Raw genomic sequence first — 24450 nt, 5'->3', positions numbered from 1 at the left:
GGGGGGCACGGCCGGAGGGCTCTCCTGAGGGTGCCCTGCTTTGTCCCTGCTCCTGCTTTGCCAGGCCTTTATCCACGCGCCTGCTTCGCTGGTTTTTTATCCACTCTCCTGCTTTTTCCTGCTCCCACTCTCCTGTTTTCTCAATCCCAATCCCAGTGCCCATCCTGGAATGCCAGTGCAGCATGCTTCCTCAGCCCTAAACTCCCGTGTCCGGTGTCCCAGTTTCCCTGCACTGGAGCGAAAGGCAAATCCCCTGCAGGAATCCACGCGGCCTCTCCTTCTCCTCTGCTCTTTACGCCGCTTTTAAGTCGCTTTTCCGCTTTTCCTGAATAATTGACGGGGACATGAAAATTTAAAGTCTTTCAAGATCCCATTAAAATTCATTTCCCTTTCCCTTCGGAGAATTGCCGTTGCCGGAGTCCCATGTAGGGCAGCTGCCTTCCTTCCCGGGACTTAACTCCGGAGAAAATTCCCTGTCAATTGTTCCATGGAGACCCTGGAATGACATCCCTCATCCCTCTCCATCAGCAGCCTGCTCATCCCATTCCCTCCTGATTCCAGCACCGATCCCGCAGCTCTGCCTCCTCCAACCCGTTCAGCATTCCCATGGCAGGATAATGGGATCCTGCTCTGATCCAGGACTGCAGCCCCTCGTCCTCTTCCTCAGCGGAATTTGGGGTGGGATTCCCAAAATCCCTCTTCCCCAGCTATTTCTGTTTCACATCCCATCTTCCCTGAGCCTGGGAGTGAGGTCTGGGATATCCCAGCAGGAGAAATCCCAATAAACCATCCAGGGTCCCTTCCAGGATGCCCAGTGCTGGTGGCCATGGTCCTTGGCACACTGGGAATACTGGGAAGCGCTGGGGGGAGAGCATCCAGGCAAAGCTAATCCCTGGAGCAGCATGGCCTTGGAGAAGTGTGGGATTCACAGGGAATCCTGCCCTGGGAATTGGTGGAGTCTCCATCCCTGGAGGTGTCCCAAAATCCCGCGGAGGTGGCACTTGGGGCGTGGCTCGGTGGCGACCACGGCAGTGCTGGGTTAAGGGTTGGATTCCATGATCCAGGAGGGCTTTTCCAGCCTTAAATCATTCCATGGTTCCGTGATTGGAAAGGTCTTTTCCAACCTGCACGGGTTCTGTGATCCCAGGGGTCTTTCCAACCCTAAGGATTCCATGATTCCATAAAAGGCTTGGCCCATTCCCTGCCTGGCCCCTTCCTAACACTGACCCATCGCATCCCATTAAAATTCCCAGGAAGAGAGGAACCCTGGCCTGGGAAGTTTAGGACAGATGGCCCTGGATTTAGGAACATATTCCTAAATCCCTCCAAATTGTCATTAAAAGGCCAAAACTGTGTTTCCCTGGAGCATCTGTGACATGGGAGGAATAACTCAGGAATAACCTAAGGAATAACCTAAGGAATAACTTAAGGGAACCATCACAAAGCATCAGGAAAACAGTAAAAAAACGAAAGTTTGAGCTGCTTTTAGCGCTCTTAAAATGCCACCAAGGCCACCAAACCCTTTTCTGGGAGCTGTTCCCAGCTTTCCTCTGCTTCCCAGCCGCTTCCCAGCTCTCCAGAGGCTGCTGGGACAGGCTCAGGTTTCCCACGGAACTCCTGGAGTTAATCAAGTGTCACAACCTTGGGCAAAGCTCTCCCAATGTCCTCCCCTTGACCAAGTGATCCCGAGGATTTGGAGCAGGCTCCATAAATCCCAAAGCCACGTGGGGTTTGTTTTCCAGGAGGGAATTACCAGGGGATGCTGGGAGGGAAGCTCACACTTCCCTTTCCAGCAGCAGGAAAGTCTTTTTTTCCCTTCTTGGAAAAGGAACAAGGGCTTCAGAGCAGGCTCAGAGGGATGGGATGGGATGGGATGGGAAATATCCTGGGCTAAAAGCGACCCACAAAGATCCTCGAATCCAACCCCAAACTCCCACCCCGGACATTCCCACTTCCACAAGGAATCCCAGAATCATTCAGGCTGGGAAATCCCTCCCAGCCCATCGAGTCCAAGCTCTGCCCCATCCCCAGAGCGCTTCCACGTCCAGGCATTCCTTGGCCGCCTCCAGGGACGGGGATTCCAAACCTCCCTGGGCAGCGCATTCCGAAGTTCCACAACCTTTCCCATGGAGCAATTCCTGCTGCTGTCCAGCCTGGCACCAGCTCGAGGCCGTTTCCTCTTGCCCTGTCCAAGCCAGGACCAACTGCAGGCAGCGCCGAGGCCGGGGCTTACGGAGGGAATCCAAGGAAAACACGGAACACAGGGCGAGGATGCGTTCCCAGGGCAATTCCTCCCTCATCCATCGAGGTGGGAGCACGTCTCCCACCCCCCCCCCCTACAGCTCCTGCTGCCACAGGATCTTCTGGAGCAGGGCTGGGATCCAGGGGAGCTTCCCAGCCCTTCCCAGGTCCATCCCGAACAGCAAAATCCAAGGGGCAGATCCTGGGATATGAAACTCCCAGAGGGATCAGGGCCTTTTTAAGGGAATGATGAGGAAGCAGCTGGGAGAGTGCCTGGCACGAAAGCCATGGAAAAGCAGGAGGTGGGAATGGATTTGGGGTCAGCCACAGGGTCCAGCATGGCTGGGAGGTTCCAGGAAGGACTCGGAGCTGCCCACTCCGGGGTTTTGGGGGGAAAACATGGAAAAATCCCAAATAAAGCCCGTTAAAAACGGCTGCAAGCGGCACAGAGGAAAAGGCTGGCAGTGCCCAGCAGCAGGATCTCCCTGTCTTGCTCCAGAATCCTGCAGCTCCTGGAATTTCCCTTCCTTGTCCCTCTCCTGCAAAACTTCTGCAGGATCAGGAAGGATCAGCACCATTCCTGCCTGCAGGAGGGTCGGCAAGAGGAGCTGGCATCTTTTCCAGGATCAGCAGGATCAGGGAGAATTAACGATCCTCACGGGAGGCTGAGGAGGCCAAATTTGAATTCTTTTTTCCCCAAAAAGAAGCTCTAAAGCCGAACAGAGTCTGATCCATCCCCAAGGGATGCCCGGTGCGGGTGGCAGCAGCACTGTTCAAACACTCCTGCTTTAAAACATTCCAGGTATCCCAATCTCCACCCTCACGATCCCTGGGATTCGGGCACATCCCGCTTTTGCCAGGGAATTTTTATCCACACCCTAACCAGGACAGAGGGGGTTTTTTTCTCACAGCAGGGGACAAAAGGGACGAGCTCTTTCTGCGCCTTCCATGCCCTGCTGCCACCTGCCAGGAACAGGCAGATCCAAGATCCAAGGAATCCTCCTCCCACACACGCCCTCGGAGCTGGGAATCCCACAAAAGCATCCTTGTGGGGCCGGCCCCAAAAGAGGAGAGGAACGACGTTCTTACCTAAGGAACGATCCACGGGGGACGGGGCAGCACATGGAAAAAAAAAAACACAGGGAAAAAGGCTGGATCAGACCAGGGAAAATCCTGCTGGGAAAAGGGCCTGGGGAGGAGCTGGACCCTCACCCCAAAAAGCTGCGATTCACCCCCAAAAAATCTGCAGTCCCCCAGAGCAGAGGGTAACCCCAAGAAGCTGCAGCCTTCCAGATATTCACCCCAAAAAAGCTGCAGCCCCCCGAGGAATTCACCCCAAAAACCCCACAGCCCCCCCAAGGCCTGTTCCCTACAGCCCAGCCCCTTTTCCCCTCTACCACAACCCAAAATTCCCTGTGGGAAGGACAACGAGGACCTGACAGAGCCAGGGAGAGGCTCCTGTCCTTAAAAAAGCTGATGGGGGAGTGAGGGTCCAGGAAAAGCAGGGAAAAGCTCCTGTCCCTAAAATCTGAGGCCAAAGGGGCAGTGAGGATCGAGGAAAAACAGGGAAAAGCTCCTGTCCCAAAAATCTGAGGCCAAAGGGGCAGTGAGGATCGAGAAAAACCAGGGAAAAGCTCCTGTCCCAAAAATCTGAGGCCAAAGGGGCAGTGAGGATCGAGGAAAACCAGGGAAAAGCTCCTGTCCCAAAAATCTGTGGCCAAAGGGGCAGTGAGGATCAAGGAAAAACAGGGAAAAGCTCCTGCCCCTAAAATCTGAGGCCAAAGGGGCAGTGAGGATCGAGGAAAAACAGGGAAAAGCTCCTGTCCCCAAAAATCTGAGGCCAAAGGGGCAGTGAGGATCGAGGAAAAACAGGGAAAAGCTCCTGTCCCTAAAATCTGAGGCCGAAGGGACAGTGAGGATCGAGGAAAAACAGGGAAAAGCTCCTGTCCCTAAAATCTGAGGCCAAAGGGGCAGTGAGGATCGAGGAAAACCAAGGAAAAGCTCCTGTCCCTAAAATCTGAGGCCGAAGGGGGCAGTGAGGATCGAGGAAAAACAGAGAAAAGCTCCTGTCCCAAAAATCTGAGGCCAAAGGGGCAGTGAGGATCGAGAAAAAACAGGGAAAAGCTCCTGTCCCTAAAATCTGAGGCCAAAGGGGCAGTGAGGATCGAGGAAAAACAGGGAAAAGCTCCTGTCCCAAAAATCTGAGGCCGAAGGGGCAGTGAGGATCGAGGAAAACCAGGGAAAAGCTCCTGTCCCAAAAATCTGAGGCCAAAGGGGCAGTGAGGATCGAGAAAAAACAGGGAAAAGCTCCTGTCCCAAAAATCTGAGGCCAAAGGGGCAGTGAGGATTGAGGAAAACCAGGGAAAAGCTCCTGTCCCAAAAATCTGAGGCCAAAGGGGCAGTGAGGATCGAGGAAAAAACAGGGAAAAGCTCCTGTCCCTAAAATCTGAGGCCGAAGGGACAGTGAGGATCGAGGAAAAACAGGGAAAAGCTCCTGTCCCTAAAATCTGAGGCCAAAGGGGCAGTGAGGATCGAGGAAAACCAAGGAAAAGCTCCTGTCCCTAAAATCTGAGGCCGAAGGGGCAGTGAGGATCGAGGAAAAACAGAGAAAAGCTCCTGTCCCAAAAATCTGAGGCCAAAGGGGCAGTGAGGATCGAGAAAAAACAGGGAAAAGCTCCTGTCCCTAAAATCTGAGGCCAAAGGGGCAGTGAGGATCGATAAAAAACAGGGAAAAGCTCCTGTCCCAAAAATCTGAGGCCAAAGGGGCAGTGAGGATTGAGGAAAACCAGGGAAAAGCTCCTGTCCCAAAAATCTGAGGCCAAAGGGGCAGTGAGGATCGAGAAAAACAGGGAAAAGCTCCTGTCCCTAAAATCTGAGGCCGAAGGGACAGTGAGGATCGAGGAAAAACAGGGAAAAGCTCCTGTCCCTAAAATCTGAGGCCAAAGGGGCAGTGAGGATCGAGGAAAACCAAGGAAAAGCTCCTGTCCCTAAAATCTGAGGCCGAAGGGGCAGTGAGGATCGAGGAAAAACAGAGAAAAGCTCCTGTCCCAAAAATCTGAGGCCAAAGGGGCAGTGAGGATCGAGGAAAAACAGGGAAAAGCTCCTGTCCCAAAAATCTGAGGCCAAAGGGGCAGTGAGGATTGAGGAAAACCAGGGAAAAGCTCCTGTCCCAAAAATCTGAGGCCAAAGGGGCAGTGAGGATCGAGGAAAAACAGGGAAAAGCTCCTGTCCCTAAAATCTGAGGCCGAAGGGACAGTGAGGATCGAGGGAAAAACAGGGAAAAGCTCCTGTCCCTAAAATCTGAGGCCAAAGGGGCAGTGAGGATCGAGGAAAAACAGGGAAAAGCTCCTGTCCCAAAAATCTGAGGCCAAAGGGGCAGTGAGGATCGAGGAAAAACAGGGAAAAGCTCCTGCCCCCAAAATCTGAGGCCGAAGGGACACCGGGGGCTGGCCGAGGCCGGAACAGCGGCAGCAGCTGCTGCCAAGGGCCGTGCCAGGGTTGCCAGGGCTGCCGGGCTCTGTTATCCAGCAACAGCCTTTGAAGTCAGGGCCCAGGAATGTGCCCGGCTCTGCTCTGCCAGGGAAGGAGGGACAGCGCTGCCGGAGCTGCCTCGCTGCTCCCCGGGAGCATCCCCAGTGCTCATCCCGTATCCACATCCCATATCCACATCCCATATCCTCATCCTATATCCACATCCCATATCCTCATCCTATATCCACATCCCATATCCTCATCCTATATCTACATCCCATATCCACATCCTATATCCACATCCCATATCCACATCCTATATCCACATCCCATATCCTCATCCTATATCTACATCCCGTATCCACATCCCGTATCCACATCCCACAGCCAGTGCCTCGAGGAATCCTCCTGCTTTCCCCCCTGGAATCCCGCTGCTTTCCCCTCTGCAATCCTGCTGCTTTCCCCTCTGGAATCCTGCTGCTTTCCCCTCTGGAATCCCGCTGCTTTCCCCTCTGGAATCCTGCTGCTTTCCCCTCTGGAATCCCGCTGCTTTCCCCCCTGGAATCCCACTGCTTTCCCCCCCTGGAATTCTGCTGCTTTCCCCCCCTGGAATCCTGCTGCTTTCCCCCCTGGAATCCTGCTGGTTCCCCCCTCTGGAATCCCGCTGCTTTCCCCTCTGGAATTCTGCTGCTTTCCCCCCCTGGAATTCTGCTGCTTTCTCCCCCTGGAATTCTGCTGCTTTCCCCTTCGTTTTCCAGGAAAAAGCCCCCGGAAGCTGGAGCTGGTCCCCACCACCCCGGCCAGGCCGCACTGCTCCTCCCATATCCCCAAACATCCCCTCTGCAGCCCCATCCCTCTCCCAGCCCCTTCCCCACGGGAGGGACCCCACTGCACACTCCCTCTGTTCATCCAGGCTTCTCCTGAACAAATTCTGATGGATTTTGGGGTGTTGGTTCCCACGTGGGCGGCTCTGGGCCCGGGAACAATGATTGCTGTATTTGGACACCCCTGGAGCGTTCCCGGGATTTCAGCTGCCTGGAGCTGCAGGTGCGGGGCTGGAGCTGGGATCGGAGCAGCCACCGACCCCCTGGATGAGTTATGGGATCATGGAATGGCTTGGATGGGGTTTAAATCCCAGCCAGCGCCACCCCTGCCGTGGGCAGGGACACCTCCCTCTGTCCCACATTGCTCCAGCCTGGCCTTGGACACTTCCAGGGATGGGGAATCCATGGAATAACCTGTGCCAGGGCCTCCCCACCCTCCCAGGGAAGGATTTCTTCCCGATATCCCACCGAAATTCCCCCACTTTCACTCGGAACGCCTCGTTGCGGTGCAGCTGGAAGGACCCAGTGGAGCCAGTTATCCATTCTCCGCCCATTCCAGAGGCGAGATGTGACTTTTCCCACCCCCTTGACCCCACCACCCACGGCCTGGATTCCAGGGATCGGCACCCAGGGTGACCCTGAGCTCCCCCAGGGCGCAGGGAATGTGACACATGGAGATGCGGGACACGGGAGATTTCCTGGGAAGGGAAAGGCTTTCATCTGGAGCAGGCTCCAAATGAGTGCCAGCTGCTCCCAGCTCCCTCCTGGCACACGCACGGGGCCGGGCACATTCCCACATTCCCACGCGGATCCCACAGGCCGGAGGCAGAAGGGCGCCAGTCCGGGGTCAGGTGTGACGTTATCCCGCAGGGACAGAGCCACGGGCAGGCTCTGGGATCCCCACAAACCCTTCCCTCCCCAGGCCAGATCCAGGATTCATCCCTGCCTCCACCATTCCAGCACGGAGACCCCAAATTCCTCCTGCTGCTGGCACAGAACTGAACGGGATCAGCTCCCAGTGGGAATTCTGTGAGCCCACATTCCCAGCACGGACACTGCCCCAAGAAGCACATCCCAACTTCCCAAAACCCCTCCTGCCCAGCTCCAGAGCCTTTCCAGTGTCCCAGTTTCCCTCCAGGAACCCGTGTGGCCTCTCCTGAAATTTCCTTTGCTCCTTGGGGGGTTTAAAGTCGCTTTTCCTCCTCCGTGGCACAGGGGCGGCAGGAACGGGCACGGGGCACGAGCAGCGATGCCACTTCCACAGGGAAGTGGGTTTGTGACAATCCCGGGAGCCCTGGGCCAGCCCGGGAGCGGCACCTGGCAGAGCAGGGAGCAGAGCCCTGGAATCCCACACTGGGATCCAGGGAATGCCACAGGAGGAAAAATTCCCTCCCTCCTGTCCTGACCATGGCCCTCTATGAGCATCAAGCAGCAAGAGAATCCCAATCCCAATTCCAATCCCAATCCCAATTCCCTTCCACAGCCACTGCAGCACCCTTCCTCATCCCTAAATTCCTGCTTCCAGCAGGAATCTCCCAGACCTCCCCTCCCTGCCCCTGGAGCAGCCAGAGGGGTCAGTCCCCACCCCTCAGTGCCACCCCTGTCCTACCCTGGCCACCCCCCTGGGAGCCCTCTGGACTGTTGGACAGCCGGGAAGCGTCCGTCCTGCAGATCCCAGGGCACGGGGCCAGGGTTCAGAGGTCCCAGGGAAAATTCCCACTGGAAAACGGAGCAGAAGGCACGGACTGTGTGTGAAAAACGGGATTCTGCTTGAGGAACGGGATTCAGAGCTGGATCTTCTCTTATCACGACAGACGTGGCAGCCAGAGGGTCCCCAAGATCCCCAAGGCAGCAGCTCCAGCCCCCTCTGCTGCTTCTCGGGATGGATTCCAGCGCTTCTCCAAAGGGTTCCCACGCCTGGGCCGGGCGGAGGGGCTGGAACGTCCAACATCCTCCCCCGGGGCTGGAGCAGCGCTGGTCACTCACTGCGGCTGCTGCCCAGAGGCCGTGGAAACGCCAGGGCCCAGTGCTCCCAGTGCCCCTGGCCAGCGGGAGGCTCCCAGTGGGATGCTCCCGGAGAGGAGGAGGAGCAGGAATAATCCACAGGCTGCAGCTGCAGGAATGTCCCAGCACCCTCTTCAAACCCCTTTGGCTTCCGGCACTCCTCCTTTTCCAGGCTGGGAAAAGCCCAGCCTGAAGGGCAAAAACCCCATGGAAAAGGAGAATTTGGGATGGAGGGAATCCAGAGGGAGCCCCACAGCATCCCCAACCCCAAATCCACAGGCAGAGCTGTGGGATGGGACATTCCCGAGGCATCCCTGGCAGCCTCCAGGGAGCCAGGGCGCTTCCAGAGGCTGGAAAAGGCTCCCTGGGGCAAAGAAAGTGCAAGTGCAGGGTGTGAGCAGGGCTGCAGCCTGAGCGGGAGCTGCCGGGGAGGGGAAAGGAGCAGTCTGGAAAAACAATTCCAGCTGGGATTGCTGTCCCTTGCCTCAGCCTGGGAACTGGGGCCCGGCCAGCAGCGCTGAGCTCCGGGCTTCTCACGAGCCGCAGGAGCTCGGGGTGGGATCAGCTGGAGGCGGGAGGAGCCTTGGGATGCAGTTGGAGTTCAAAGGGAATGTGGCAGGGATGCTGCTGCTGCCGCCGGGCATCCCCTCCCCAAAAAGCTCCCGGCGGTTTTTCCCCCCCATGGCTTCCAAATGGAAGAATCCCTGTGGTGTCCAAAGCGATTCCCCACATCCAAACCCAGCCCAGCTTCCCGTGCTCTTCCCGAGTGAAGTGGGTGGGAAAATCCAGCCTTTGATGTTGCACCGAGCGAGCGGCTCCAAAACAAAGCTGGGCCACGGGAGATAAAAAACCCCAAACAAACCTCGCCACGGGACGCATCCGGGAGACGGAGTGGGAAAGAATTCCATGCCCGTGGAGGGCACGGCTGCGAGAGCTCCGTGGAAAAACCACAGGGCAGCTGTTTTCCACTCCCAGCACAGCAGCAGAGCCCAAAAATCCAGGATTCTGGGGAAAATCCCCCAAAAAATGCTGCTCTGGGCAAGGCAGGTGCTTCCCCAGTATTGCCCTCACATCGCTGGGAATCGCCCTGAATTCCCTGGAAGAGGCTCCAGTGGGGGTCCACAATATCCCCCTCACTTCCCTCAAAATTGCCCAAATTCCCTGGAAAAGGCACCACCGGTGCCTCCCCTAATTTTCCCTTCACACCCCTGGAAATTACCAAAATTCCCCAGAAAAAGCACCGGTGCTGCCTCCCCAATTTTCCCTTCACACCCCTGGAAATTGCCCGAATTCCCTGGAAAAAGCAGCAGTGGCACCCCCCCCCAAATTTCCCCTCGCAGCCCTCGGCGAGCTCTGGCACTGCCCAAATTCCCTGGAAGAGGCCGGGAAGCGCCTGGGAGCTCCTGGCTCCTTTCCCAAGGGAGGCTGCCCCGGATCCTGGGGCGCTCCAGGGATGCATAGCTGGAATTCCAGGCTGGCAGGGCAGGAGCCGTGCCAGGACAGGTTGTGCAAACATGGAAGGGGCAGGGAGAGAGGGCTCGGGAAAGGGGGGAAAGGCCGGAGAAGGGGAAAGGGGGAAAGGCTGGAGAAGGGAAAGGGGGAAGAGCTGGAAAAGGGAAAGGGGGAAGAGCTGGAAAAGGGAAAGGGGGAAAGGCCGGAGAAGCAGCTGAGTCTCCCTCACACTCTTAAGGGTTCCCAAATCCAGGGATGCTGGGCAGGGACTGGTCAGTCCAGGGCTACTGGGCAAACACTGACCAGTCCAGGGCTCCTGGACAGAGACTGACCAGTCCACGGATGCTGGGCAGGGAGAAACTGGTCAGCCCAGGGCTACTGGGCAAACACTGACCAGTCCAGGGCTCCTGGACAGGAAGAGACTGGTCAGCCCAGGGCTACTGGGCAAACACTGACAAGTCCAGGGATGCTGGGCAGAGAGAGATTGGTCAGCCCAGGGCTACTGGGCAAACACTGACCAGTCCAGGGCTCCTGGACAGAGACTGACCAGTCCAGGGATGCTGGGCAGGGAGAGACTGGTCATTCCAGGGCTACTGGGCACGGACTGGTCAGTCCAGAGCTCCTGGGCAGACAAAAAATGGTCATTCCAGGGCTCCTGGACAGAGACTGACCAGTCCACGGATGCTGGGCAGGGAGAAACTGGTCAGCCCAGGGCTACTGGGCAGGGAGACACTGGTCATTCCAGGGCTACTGGGCAGACACTGACCAGTCCAGGGCTCCCAGGCAGATAAAAACTGGTCAGCCCAGAGCTACTGGGCAAACATTGACCAGTCCAGGGCTCCTGAGCAGATAAAACTGGTCATTCCAGGGCTACTGGGCAGAGACTGACCAGTCCACAGATGCTGGGCAGGGAGAAACTGGTCAGCCCAGGGCTACTGGGCAGAGACTGACCAGTCCAGGGATGCTGGGCAGGGAGACACTGGTCAGCCCAGGGCTACTGGGCAGAGACTGACCAGTCCAGAGCTCCCGGGCAGATAAAAACTGGCCATTCCAGGGCTACTGGGCACCCACTGACCAGTCCAGGGCTACTGGGCAGGGAGACACTGGCCCTGCAGCTGCTCCTGCAGGGAAGGGCAGCGGGATGTGCCAGAGCAGGGCCCAGGAGCCGTGGCAGAGCCGCAGCCTCCCACTCCCACTCCGGATTAAAATTCCTCAGGAATTTGCTAAACAAATGGAGCTTCCCGGCTCCTGCCACAGGCCCGGGGGATGTTCCACATTTCTGCCACGCCAGAGACGGAGGGGAGGGACCCTGGGGTTGGGGACAGGGCTGGGACAGGGCTGGGTGGCCTCTGCAGCACTGAGACACCAGCACTGCGGCCAGTCCCCGTCCAGCCTGGCCTGGGACACTCCCAGGCATGGGGAATCCATGGAATACCGACTTCCAGGGCTTCCCCACCTCGCAGGGAAGGGTTTTTCCCCCAATATCCAGCCTAAATTCCCCCTGTTCCAGCCTGAACCCTTCGCTCCTTGCCCCTGCTGAGGAACCCCCTCTCCTGGTGGGATCCTCCAGCTCCTGGGAGGCCGCTCCGAGGTCTCCACGGAATTTCCTCTCCTCCTCCATCCTCCAGGCTCTTCCCAGAGCATTTTCCATGGCATCCCTGAGAGGAAACCTGCTCCAGCCCCCGGAGGAGGCGGCAGGAAGGGACCCCCAGGGCTGGATTTTCCCCTCTCCACTCCTTTTTTTTCCCTGTTTCCCACATTTCCCAGCTGCTGGAGAACTCCATGGCCCTCCTGGGATGGAAGTGTTGATGCTGCTCTCGTTATCTCTGATGGAAAACAGAGCCGGGGAGAGGAGGAAGGAAAGGAAAAACCACTTTTTGGAGGGAAAAAACCCACACATCAACCCCTTCCCTGCCTGCTCCGGAGCACAGGGAGATGCCAGGGATGGATTCAATGGAATGGCAGGGGTGGAAAGGGCGAGCAGAGCACGGGAAGCGAGCACAGCCCCAGCCACCTCTCCCAAATTCCCGGGAAGAGAGAAGCCCTCTGAACTCCTGGGAGCCTCGGGAAGGAGCCTGGAATGGGAACTGTGCAGGGGCAAAAGCAGGAGAAAAGTGGGAAAAGAGGCAGCGGGGAAGGGGCAGCTCTTCCCACAGGGATGGGAATCGGGGAAAGGCTCTGGAATGGCTGCAGTTCCAAGGAAAGGGACTTTTTTCCACCTGTGGAGCACCTGCAGCACATCCCGAGTTTTTTCATGGAGCAGAATTTCAAAGGCTCCTGAACTGTGGTCACAGCAGTGCCCCAAAAACGCCCACAGTGTCCTCAGAATGTCCCAGAGCTGCTATTGATGTCCCCAGTCAGCCTCAAAACTGCTCCTCATGTCCCAAACCAGCCCCAAAACTGCTCCTCATGTCCCAAACCCGCCCCAAAACTGCTCCTCATGTCCCCTGTCAGCCTCAAAACTGCTCCTCATGTCCCAAACCAGCCCCAGAGCTGCTCCTGATGTCCCAAATCAGCCCCAGAGCTGCTCCTCGTGTCCCAAATCAGCCCCAGAGCTGCTCCTCGTGTCCCCAAATCAGCCCCAGAGCTGCTCCTCGTGTCCCAAACCAGCCCCAAAACTGCTCCTGATGTCCCAAACCAGGCCCAGAACTGCTCCTCATGTCCCAAACCAGCCCCAAAACTGCTCCTGATGTCCCCAGTCAGCCTCAAACTGCTCCTCATGTCCCAAACCAGCCTCAAATCTGCTCTTCATGTCCCATACCCGCCCCAAAACTGCTCCTCATGGTCCCCAAACCAGCCCCAGAGCTGCTCCTCATGTCCCAAATCAGCCCCAGAGCTGCTCCTCATGTCCCCAACCAGCCCCAAAAACTGCTCCTCATGTCCAAACCAGCCCCAGAGCTGCTCCTCGTGTCCCAAACCAGCCCAAAACTGCTCCTGATGTCCCAAACCAGCCCCAGAACTGCTCCTCATGTCCCAAACCAGCCCCAAAACTGCTCCTGATGTCCCAAACCAGCCCCAGAACTGCTCCCTCATGTCCCCAACCAGCCCCAAAACTGCTCCTCATGTCCCAAACCAGCCCCAAAACTGCTCCTCGTGTCCCCAACCCAGCCCCAAAAACTGCTCCTCGTGTCCCAACCAGCCCCAAAACTGCTCCTCATGTCCCACAACCAGCCCCAAAACTGCTCCTCATGTCCCCAGTCAGCCCCAAAACTGCTCCTCATGTCCCCAGTCAGCCCCAAAACAGCTCCTCGTGTCCCCAACCAGCCCCAAAACTGCTCCTCGTGTCCCCCAACCAGCCCCAAAACTGCTCCTCGTGTCCCCCAACCAGCCCAGAGCTGCTCCCGGTCGCCCTGAACCCCCACAAAAAATTCCCCTCAGGCCTTTCCACCCACGATTAAACCTCCTGGAACCCCTCTGCCTCCCCTCCAACCTGCGCTGCCCTCCCAGGGGTTGCCCTGGGGCTGACCTCCCTTCCCAGACAAGACTCAGATGTCTCGGATTTTTCAAGCTGGAGCCACAGGACACGAGGATAAACTCCCAAACATCCGCGTTTTTCCACTCAGCTGCCTCCATTCCTCCAATTCCTTCTGCGAAAAGCCCTCCAAGGTTTGTTTGGAAACTCCAAAGTGCAGCAAAGAGCAGCTCTGCTTGGAGGATCCGATGGGAAAGCGAGTCCTGGAGCTGAATTCCCAGCCTGGGAGCTCGGGAATGCTCACCAGGGTGGCAGGAGCAGCTCCTCAAGCCTGGCTTTTCCCAGACTTCCAGGAGCTGGGTGGGCTGGAAGGGATTTTGCAGAGGGCTCAAGGGGAGGGGACTCAACACAGCGAGAACGGGACTTCCAAGGTGCGGGAAGAGTGGGAAATCCATGGAATTATGACCCAAAGGAATGGCTTTCCCAGGAGAGTGGAGCGGCTGCCGAGTCAGCTGGATGCCAAAATAAAAATCCCACCTGCCCTGAGCAGCACCCAGAGCTCCCTGGGGTGGGAGCGACTCGAAGTCCCCCCGGTTTTGGGATTTCTCGCAATTCCAGCGGTTGGGAGAAATCAGCTCCGGCACGGGTGGGGTATCCAGGTGCTTTTCCAGCCCTTCCCAGTTCCCACATTCCCACAGCAGCCCCCCTGGCACGGCAGCAGCATCCTGGGGAAGGGGGAATTGCTGAGTTGAAGGGACAAAGTCTGCAGGAAATGATCCCGGGAATTGTTGGGAGGAATCAGTGGCTGGCACAGGGCAGGGAATGAGAAGAAATCCTTTGTATCCCTGTGGATTGGGAATTAAAGCTCGGAGGGAAGAGTCCAGACATGCCCAGGAGCAGCAGCAGAACCCTTCCCAAAACATGCTGGATGGGAGGGAAGGGCTGGGGCCAGCCCCAGCCACCTGTCCCAATCCCACACCAAATCCATGGATCCCGATCCCTCCTCAGCTCCTGAGGGCCTGAAGGGACGGTGTGGAATGGTTGGGGTTGGAAAAGGCCCTAAGGATCATCCCATTCCACGGGCAGGGACACCTCCCTCTATCCCAGGGTGCTCCAAGCCCTGTCCAGCCTGGCCTGGGACACTCCCAGGCACGGGGAATCCATGGAATACCGACTTCCAGGGCTTCCCCACCTCGCAGGGAAGGGTTTTTCCCCCAATATCCAGCCTAAATTCCCTGTTCCAGCCTGAACCCTTCGCTCTTTGCCCTGCTGAGGAACCCTTCTCCTTGTGAGATCCTCCAGCTCCTGGGAGGCTGCTCCGAGGTCTCCACGGAATTTCCTCTCCTGCTCCGTCCTTCAGCACCACCCCAGCTCCCAGCAGGGTGTGCGAAAAACCCCAAATCCCAGCGGGGAGGGCAGAAACCTCCCCTAAATTTGCTCCAAAAGCCCCACTCACACTCACACTCCTCCCTCGGAGCGAGGCAGGAGCAGGACTGGCGCTTCCCCGGATAGTGCGGAATTTTAGATCCCTATTTTTATGGGTGTTTTGTATTTATAGCCCCAGATTTTTTTCATAAATAACAAAAAATTCTCCTTCCCTCTCCCAAAATCCCATCCAGGGCAGCCTCTCTTGAGCTGCTGACCCAGAGCGGGGTCATTCCCCCCGTCAGCATTCCCAGCTGGAAAAAGGGGTTATGGCCTCCCTGCCGTGGATCCGAGGGGAGGAGGGAGCCAGTCCTGGGGTTTTTCTGTTGTCCAAGCAGAATTCCTGCATTCCTGGCCCTGTTCACTCCTCTGCTCTCAGGACACACTCAGCAAAGGCTTTGGGGGCTCCAAAATCCCATTAGGGCCCTCCATAAAACTGCAGGATGACCCTAAATCCCCTGCCCATCAACCTCTGACCCCAAAGTCTGTTCCAGAACCCAAAGCCCAGAGCAACCCATCCTAAACACACACAGAGAGAACAGCAGGATGACCCTAAATCCCCACCAACCCCAAAATCAGTGCCAGCACCCCCACCCCGAACACACCCAAACCAGCAGGACGCCCCTTAACCACCCAACCCCTCGCAGAGCAGGGGAAAAAATCCCGGAAAAATCCCGGGAAAATCCCGGGAACAGCCTCACCTTCCACGCAGTGCTCCACCTCTTCCAGGTTGCGCAGGGTGATGCGCATCAGGCTGGAGTTGAGCATGAGCTCGTTGCGGTGCGCCGGCCACAGCGCCTGCGGCGCGGGGTTCACGAAGAAGATGCGCGTGTCGCCCGTGGCCACCTGGTTGTCACAGATCAGCGGGTCCCCGAAGCCCCCAATCACCACCTTGTTGCCCCCGTCCAGCAGGATCTCGTGGGTCACGATGTCTTTGCCCTTCAGGTAGCGCCAGACCCGCACCTGGAAGGGGAAGGGGAGAGAGGTCACGGGGTTGTTGGGCTTCCTGGGCTCCCATTTCTGCTTCCTGGGCTCCCATTTCCTCTTCCTGGGCTCCTCTTTCCCCTTCCTGGGCTCCCACTTCCCCTTCCTGGGCTCCCATTTCCCCTTCCTGGGCTCCCACTTCTCCTTCCTGGGCTCCTCTTTCCCCTTCCTGGGCTCCCACTTCCCCTTCCTGGGCTCCTCTTTCCCCTTCCTGGGCTCCCATTTCCTCTTCCTGGGCTCCTCTTTCCCCTTCCTGGGCTCCCATTTCCCCTTCCTGGGCTCCCATTTCCCCTCTCTGCGCTCCTCTTTCCCCTCCCTGTCCCAAACCATGGAGGATTCAGCCAAGGGAGCCCCTCTCCCTTTATCCATCCAAACTTCAGGCTTAAGAAATAAATCCTGGCCACAGGAGCCCTTCCCAGTCCCCTCTCCCAGTGTTCCCAGTGTCCCCAGACTGGCTCGTCCACCTGCGCCCAGAAATCCACCCCACACAGAGGAAGCAGCAGCTGCCACGTGGCTCTGAGGGCACACAGGACACAGGGGACACATCCCCATCCTGTCCCCATCCTGTCCTGGCCGGTCAGAAATCCCCCGGGCAGGGAATCACAGAATCCCTGGAATGGGAACAGCTCAGGGTCCCCCGAGCAGGGAATCACAGAATCCCTGGAATGGGAGCAGCTCACCGGGGCTTTGTGCTGGGACATCGCTGTCACCACAGGTGTCCCTCCTGCCACAGCCCCGAGGGCACCTCAGCACCCAAGGCCTTCAGGGAGGGGGTGGCTCCGAGATAACACGGGTGGCTCCGAGATAACGGGCTCTGGAGCCCCTCTCCAAGTCAGGACACCCGTCCCTGCTTCCAGAGTGTCATTCCCAAGAGGGAAAAGGGGCAGGGAATGGATATTCCCACACGGCTGGGCAGCCAGGCATCCCCCACCCTTGGGGGACACTGGGGGGTGGCGGTGGTGACACGGGCCAGGAGGGGATTTAGATCCAGAGCAGATCTAATCCCGCTGGAAAAGGAACCATTCCTGGTTTTCTGCCTCTGCCCCGGTGGCCCTTCAGGTGTCCCCTCCCTGGATCCGAGGGGCTGTTCAGACACAGAGACTTTTCTGCCAAATTCCTCCCCATCCCCTCCCTCGGCGTCTCCAGGCGAGATCTGAGGCTCCAGAGTTCGGATCAGGGGTTGAAGCCTCGCTGGGGGCTCTGGGGAATGCAAATCCTGTGATCCGTCATCAATCCCGGAATTTTTTTTTTGCAGCCCTGACTCCTGAATTTCAGCCCAGCTCTCAGCCTTGATCGAAGAGGCTTCAAAGTTCACCCTGAGCCAAGCTCCTGCACAGCGTCCCTGGCAGCACTGGGAGGACGGGAACAGGGTCATTCCCACATTCCCTGTGGCCACAGGAGCCACAGGACGGGGCCAGAGCCTCCTGCTCTGTGCCAGCCTCACCTGCTGAGCAGGAAAAGGGAACGAATCCAGCACCGCCTGTGCCCTGCAGGCACAAATCAAGGCTGAGAACCAAGTTTAGGCCTTTATTTCTCCTGTTTTCCTCACACTTTCTCCCTCTGGTGAAACATTTGGAGCGGAACCCCGGCCTTGGTGGGGGGGGGGGTCTGAGCTCCCAGGCAGCGCAGCCATCCCAAAAAGGCAATAAATTACCCCAATTATGACCCCGACAACTGCACCCTGCCCTTCTCCCCTGCATACCTGAGCTGCACCAGCAGCCCAGGTGTAAGCAGGGCTGTGACAGCAGCCGCACATGCCTCGGCTGCTCCCAGGCGTGGAGAGCTCGGCCCCGTTCGGGGCAGCCACGTGTTCCCCACACCCGTTCATCCTCCAGCAGGAACGGGGGTGGCCCCCCAGTTCCAAAACACACGGGATAATTCCTCCCTGGGATGTGTCCCTCCCCGCACAGCCCAAATCCAAGCTGCAGAGAAGGGACAAGGGCCAAGGACAGGTTTTGCACCTCCTGCAAAGCCGCGGAGGGGGGTGGGATGAGAGGGTCTTGAAAGGCTCCAGCTTCCTCAGGAGGGGCGGCTCCGATCTCTGCTCCCTGGGAGCAGCGACAGGACCTGAAGGAATGGCTGGAGCTGTGCCAGGAGACGTTTAGGGGTGGAAAGCAGGAACATTTCTTCCCCCGGAGGGTGGTGGGGCACTGGAGCTTCCCCAGGAGCGCTCAGGGATGCCCAGGGTGGGACTGTGCGGGGATAAAAGTTGGACTCTGCTCCCTGCGGGTCCCTCCTGCCCCAAACCATCCCGCGACTCCCTGAAGAAGCCTCGGAGATCTTCCCTGATCCCACAGGGATCGCAGCACCCACAGCGACATCCGTGGCAGGGGACAGCCCCTCCCGAGGCCACCAGCGGCCGTGGCAGCCCAGGTGAGCCTGGAAAAGCTGTGAAGGGCTCAATCCTGCGCGCACAACCCCCTCCTGCCTCCCCAGCTGCTCCTCCAGCCTCCTCCCCGGGCTGGAGCTGTTCTCTCCCCGCAGTCAAGTCAAGACACCTTCCCGCAGCCCCACCTCCTCCTGCTGCTGCTCCAGCCCCAGGGCAGGCTCCGGAGGAGGTGAGCAGCAAACCAGGGCGAAAAACCTGCCAGACAAAGGAGGAAAAAGGAGGGAAAAACCTCCTCCAGCAGGCAGAAAACACAGCCCGAGGCTGGCGCTGAAAGGCGCGCGCGGGGCGTTCTCACAGCTCGGTTTTGGGTTTTTTCTTTTTGGGAGGGGGGGGAAAAAAAAAAAGCTGAATTCTCCCCCAGCTCAGCAGCAGATGGTAATTGGCGTTAATTGGCGTTAATTGGCGTGGCTGCTGCGCTCCGAGCCAGGCCACAGCACTCCCCGAGAACATCAAGAGTCCGGCGGCCTCCTCCCCGCCCTGCTCCCTAATGAATGGATGCGCAGGCACCAAAGCCCCGCAGTTACCTGCGGGCATCCCATTCATCAGCGCCGCACAATTAAGACTTTGTCACCGCTGACTCACCGGCGGCAGCGAGGATCGCGGGGAAGAGGAAGGGAGAGGGAGGAAAAAAATGGGGCTGGGACCTGTTTGGAGGAGGACCCTTCCCCGGAGCGCTCTGTTTTTCCAGGGAGAGCAGAAAACGCTGGATTTTGAGGGGGTTTTGCAGCGCCGGGGAGGCAGAGGAAGAGCAGCCACAACTTTATCCAGGCAGATCCTTGCACGGGCGGGTTTTAAGGGCAGGAAAACAAATGAAATAAACAGAAATGAAAGGATTTTCCAACGTGCCACGGGGTGTATCCCATGGTGGGGAAGGGGACCACCTGTGCAGGAACATTCCCGCCGGGAATACGCTGCGGGAAATGCCAGGCTTGGCTTTGTAAAGCCGGGTGAGAAGCTGGAGCAAAGTCCCCTCTGGAGGAGCTGTCACTCGGGGTCGCCACTGAATTTTGGCAGTTTTGGGAGATGAAAGCCAGAATCCACTCCGCTTCCAGCCCTTCCTTCTCCCTTTTTTTGTCCCTCTCTGGGCCTTTTCCCTGCCCGTTCCCCAGGACCCAGCAACTCCCGACAAAAACCCCCCAAAACCTGGCCTCTATTGTCCGGAACAGGATCCACATCCTTTTCCACGCTTCCTACAGCACTCACAGAACCTGGATTTGTCCTATAAATAGCAGCTGCCTTCCTACACATCGGGATAGCCCAGAAAAAGGCGCTTCAGGGGGTCAGAGCAGGGAGGGACAATGCCAGCACAGACGAGCCGCAGCAGCAGCTTTGGGAAGAAGTCAGAAGCTGCAGTCAGGAGTGTCAAATCCCTTGGAAAAACAGCACGGCAGCCACTTTTTGGGAATGCTGTCAGCCTTCCCCAGCTCCCCTGGCAGCGCAGGAACGGCTGGCAGCGATTTCGGGGTGTTTATCTAACCTTAACTTCACGTTTCTCCTCGCGCTTATCGGCGTCCATCAAAGCCCTCAGCTGGGAGGGTTGGGAGCCGAGCTGGGGAGAACAATGCCCCAGTGAGGAATTCACAGATCCCCACGTGCCCGCTCCCTCCCGGACCACCCAGCTCCGGGAATACTCGGGATTTTGGGTGTGGAACTCCCCGCACATGCTGGGCCCTCGCCTTTCCTCTGCTGATAAGGAAGAACCTGACAGGAGATAACGGCGGGGTCTGGGGAGCAGCGACCAGGGCAGGACAGCGGGGATTGGGGCAGGAATTTCCTCAGCAGCAAGGTCCTGGATTTATCCCAGCTCTGCAGGGGCAGTGCAAGGACAGCAGGAGCCGGGGGTCAGGTTTAATCCCGAGTTGCTGTTGGAATTTAGGTGTTTGGTTAAAAAAACCCCAAAACCGCAACAAAATAAACGGTAGGGGTGGCCAATCCAGCCAAATCCACACAATTCCAAGAGTTTGGGAGATGTTAGGAGGGCGAGAAGCCAAGAGCTGCTGCAAAGCTGCACATCCCCAAGTCACTGCAGTGACGGGAGATTTATCTGCGTCCAGCTCCTTGGGACACCCCAAATCCCATTCCAAAGCTTTTTTCCCTGCAAAGACACCGTGAGACGCCACTAAAAATGCCACGGGATGGGCTGAAGGGCAGGGAAAGGGACAGGGAACCACTGTCCTGGGGAAATTCCCGAATGTCACAGCACTGCCGGGATGGGATGGGATGGGATGGTGAGAAAGCTTTCCTGCTTTCCCTTTTACACGACTCCAGGGCTGGAATGGTGTCTCAGGAGCACATCCCGGCCCTTCTGTGCTCTGAGGAGACCAGGAATGGGCAGGAGCAAAAATCCCAAACTCCAGAGCAAGCAGCACGAACCTCTCCTGGGCACTGCTCAGGGAAACGCTGGGAAGAGATTCCCTTCCCAATTTCAGGAATACGAATTGTGCTTCTCACAAAGCCACCATGGGCAGCTCCATTCCAATCCCGGCTGCTCCAGATGGGGCTGGATTGCACCTTGCAAAGGCAGAGCTGCTGAGCAGGCAGCTTTTCCCATCCCAGCTTTTCCCATCCCAGCTTTCCCCATCCCAGCTTTCCCTGGCCCAGAGTCCTGCCCTGCTGCTGCAGGCTGATTTTCTGCCAGGCAGACACCTCGCTGCGAGTCTGCGGTGGGAGAAAAGGGATTTTCTTTCTCAGCCGGGCATTTCTGCCTCGCCACCAGCGTGGCAACCTCGCGCCGGCCTCAGGTGGCCACAGGCATCTGTGCCCCGCTGCTGGCAGCAGCTCATTAATTCTCCGCGGAGCACCCAGGATGTGCCAGACACTGCAAACAGACGGTGCCTGCTCTCGCCTGGAGGGGCTGCGATCCCATCCGCGAGGTGCAGATGGGTCGGGGGGCGCTGGGAGCGGGCACCGGGCACCAGCTGGGCGGGCAGGGGCTGGGGGATGCTCGGGGGATGCTCCAGGGAAAGTTCGCCTTCCCCTCTGCCACCACAGCATCACCCCCGGCCCTGCTCGGCGCCAACCGCGGGGTTTTTTTTGGAGGAAAAGGGGAATGGGGAGAAGAGGAGAAGGCAAGGGAAGAGCGTGTCCTTGCAGGCGAGATTCCTGCCCCGGCAAGGGTTAAGGCGCCCGGCACGTTTTCTGTCAAGCGGGCGGGTGGGATTTCAGGTTGCTCGGGACTTCGCCGCCTCGTAGCTTCGGGGGGAGATAACAAAACCCCATAGCCCGAGGCCAGGTTGGTGGTTAAACAATAGCTCGGGCTGCAGGAACTCGAGATGCTGCTAAAGTCAACAGCGAGCAGCGGCTGGAGGCAGGAGAGGCTCCCAGCACCTTCCCGGCAGCCGGGCACGGAAAGTTGGGAGGCAGCTCCGCATCTCGCCTAAGAGGGAAATGCCCATAAAAAGCAACCTCCGGAGATTCCCCCCCCCCCCTCCGCCGGCCGCAGCTGCGGGAGCCGCTCCGCAGCCTAAAAAACCCCCAATTCCACCCCAAACCGCACGGGGCCAAAGTTCCCCCCCGCGGCTTTACCTTGCAGGAGTAGGTGTGGTGCACCGGGTCCACGTTCATGATCTCCTCCACCGTGCCCGTGAGCACCACGTTGGCCTCCTCCTCCCTGCGCTCCAGCTCCCGCTCGGGGCAGCTCGCCAATCCCAATCCCAGTGCCATTCCCAGCGCCAGCAGCGCCAGCAGCGCCCGGCCCCCGGCCGCCCGCGGTGTCCCCATGGTCCCGGCGGCGGTGGCGGCCCGGTGGCGGTGCCGGTGCCGGTGCCCCGGCGCTGCGCGCAGACAAAGCGGCCCCGCTCGCAGGCAGCGCTGGCGCAGCCGAAAGGGCCACTTTTGTTCCAGGAGGTGAAAAGGAGGAAAGAAAGAGAGGAGGGAGGGAAGCAGCGAGGGGAGGGGAGAGCAGGGGAGGGGAGAAGGAGGAAAATCCCAGGAGGAGGAGGAGGAGGAGGAGGAGGAGGGATCTGGCTCCCCGAGAAGCGCTCGGCGCTCGCTGCCGTGGCCCTGGAAGAAAGCGCGCAGATTTGCATGCAATCTGAATTGCTGATAAGGAGGGAGCGGGGGTTAGGGGGAGAGGAGGGAGGGAGGAAGGGAGGGAGGAAGGCAGCGCGGCCGCCCGCCCGCCCTGCTGGCAGCGCTCGGTGCGAACGCCGCCCCCAGGAAAGGAGCTCGCCTCGGTTAATGGATAATCAGCGCCGCAACGTGAGGAGACTTTTAAAGGTGTAGGGACCGCAGCCGGCCCCGCCGCCACCCCAGCCCTGCGCGACAGCTGTCCCCAACCCTGTCCCGGGCTGTCCCTCCCTCCATCCCGCACCCCCGAGATGCTCAAAGAGGGGTGGCACCCCGGCCTTTGCCTCCCTGTCACCCCCCAGCCCGAGCAGCAGCTGTCCCCAGCCCCGTCCCCTCCATCCCGCACCCCACAGATGCTCAAAGAGGGGTCGCACCCCGGCGCTTCCCTCCCGGACACCCCCAGTTCCACTCCCGGGTTTTCCCTGCGGGGAAACTGAGGCAGGGTTGCTCCTGCTCCGCAGGGACCCCACGGCTCCATCCCGGGGCACATCGCTGTCACCGCGGTGCCCGGGGCTGTGCCCCGCGTGGAATCGTGGTTTGGGTGGGAAAAGACCTTAAAAACCACCTCATGCCACCCCCTGCCTGGGCGGGGACACCTTTCCCCACCCCAGCTTGCTCCAAGCCGCGTCCAGCCTGGCCTGGGACTCTCGCAGGGACTGCGGGTGTCCGTCCCCCGCAGCACCGCGACCTCGTGCCCCGGCTCCCCTCGGGGGCTGCGGGCCGATTTCCCCAGATGTCCCGAGCAATTAGGGCAGATATAAATGAAGAGTTAAGTGGCACCGGGGGAGGGAATGTTGTTCGTGCCCTCCATAAATCAGCCGGCCCCGGAGGCGCTTTACGAGGCTGTTCCACTCGCTCGCCCTAAACAAGCCCCGCGTGTGACCCGGGCCGAGCTGCTGATCCCAGGGTGAAGTTTAACCACGCCGGGTGGCACCTGCCAGCACAGGATGTGACACATGGCGTGTCCCCGTGTCCTCCCGCCACGAACAAGCTTCACCAGCAGCAGCATCCCGTCCCTCCCGAAATTCCCCAACCGCCCCTAAATTATCCCGAGCGCTCCGTGCTGTTTGCCCCTGTGGATGTCGCGCTCCCTTTCCCTCTCCTCCTCTCGTTTATTTCATTTCTAGAAACAAATGAACCTTGCTGAGTGTTCCAAAGGCTCCCTGAAAAGGAGCGCCAGAGATCCCATAAATCTGCCTGGAGATATCCCAGTTCCTGTGGGGTTTGCAGGGAAGGCACCCTGGACATTTTCTGCGGCGTTCCCACAGTCATTCGGGGCTCTTCTGGTAACCCCACAGCTCCTCCCAGGATTCTTTCCACTCAAAACTTCCATTTCTCCCCCGGAAATCTGAATTCCCCAGCCCAGCGCCGAGGGAAGGCTCCTGATCTGAAGCAGGCAGGGTTTGATCACCTCAGGGATAAAATCCTTACCAGTGGTGGCTTCAGGCCCTATCGAAAACGTTTTCAGGGAGATCCTTTTCCCTCCCAAAAAAAAGTGGCCCAGAGCCTGCTCAGGTGTGCAGGAAACCCAGTAGGGAATAACTTCCAAACCTGCCAGATTTCCCGCTCCTGTAAAACCCCAAGAAGCTCCAGCACAAAGTGACTCGAAGAAAATCCACATCATCCCATTTTCTCACCAGAAAACTTCCCCAAAAAGCCTGGATTTTTGGATGGGGGGCACCGGGAAGCCTCCATCCCCCAAAGCCAAGCCCAGGCCCCACAAATCCTGGCAGAGGAGCTCCATTACTCCATTTCTTTTGTTGTTATAAACTCCAGCAATCAGCTAAAAATATTTCACTGCCCTGGCAGCTGATTTTCTTTTTTCCCCTGCTGTTTTAATTATTAATTTTTATTGTATTCCTTGAGCTCTGCTGGAGTGGAAATCCCAGGAACAAGCTCAGCTCGAGGTGGAAGGAACCAGCTGGGACTCCCTGCTCCAGCACCTCGTGGGGAGGAGAGGGCAGGAATTATTTCTGCTGGATTTGGACAATTTTGTGGTTTTGAGTTGTCTCCTTTTAGCCCCACCCCTCCATCTGCTTTCAGGGCTGGGCTGTGAGGAGAGAAATGGATTTCACAGCTTTTTTTGTTGTTGTTGTTTTGATGTTTTTGCCCCAATCTGGTGTGGTTGCAGTGGAATTACTGGGCCTCGAGGGGTGGTTTTTGGTGGAGGTGAGATGTGA

General features: G+C 58.3%; 1 protein-coding gene across 5 annotated transcripts in view; it reads right to left on the bottom strand.

Moving 5' to 3' along the window:
- AGRN (agrin) overlaps positions 1-22281 on the bottom strand; it is a 90400-nt gene extending 68119 nt beyond the window's left edge. For 4 of the 5 annotated variants that reach the window (XM_048326524.1, XM_048326525.1, XM_048326526.1 and 1 more), the window contains exons 1-2: positions 21728-22278; positions 15531-15792 (exon numbers count right to left, since the gene is read on the bottom strand). In XM_048326524.1, the coding sequence (XP_048182481.1) occupies positions 15531-15792; positions 21728-21922 (457 nt within the window). In that variant the 5' untranslated portion in view covers positions 21923-22278. Of the gene's footprint in view, positions 1-15530; positions 15793-21727 lie in introns of all 5 variants that reach the window. The other variant, XM_048326528.1, reaches the window with a different exon arrangement.
- Between the last annotated feature and the right edge of the window lie 2169 nt (positions 22282-24450).

The sequence above is a fragment of the Corvus hawaiiensis genome, chromosome 22 (assembly GCF_020740725.1).
Source record: "Corvus hawaiiensis isolate bCorHaw1 chromosome 22, bCorHaw1.pri.cur, whole genome shotgun sequence".
Taxonomy (NCBI): Eukaryota; Metazoa; Chordata; class Aves; order Passeriformes; family Corvidae; genus Corvus; species Corvus hawaiiensis.
This window is presented reverse-complemented; position numbering and strand designations above follow the sequence as displayed.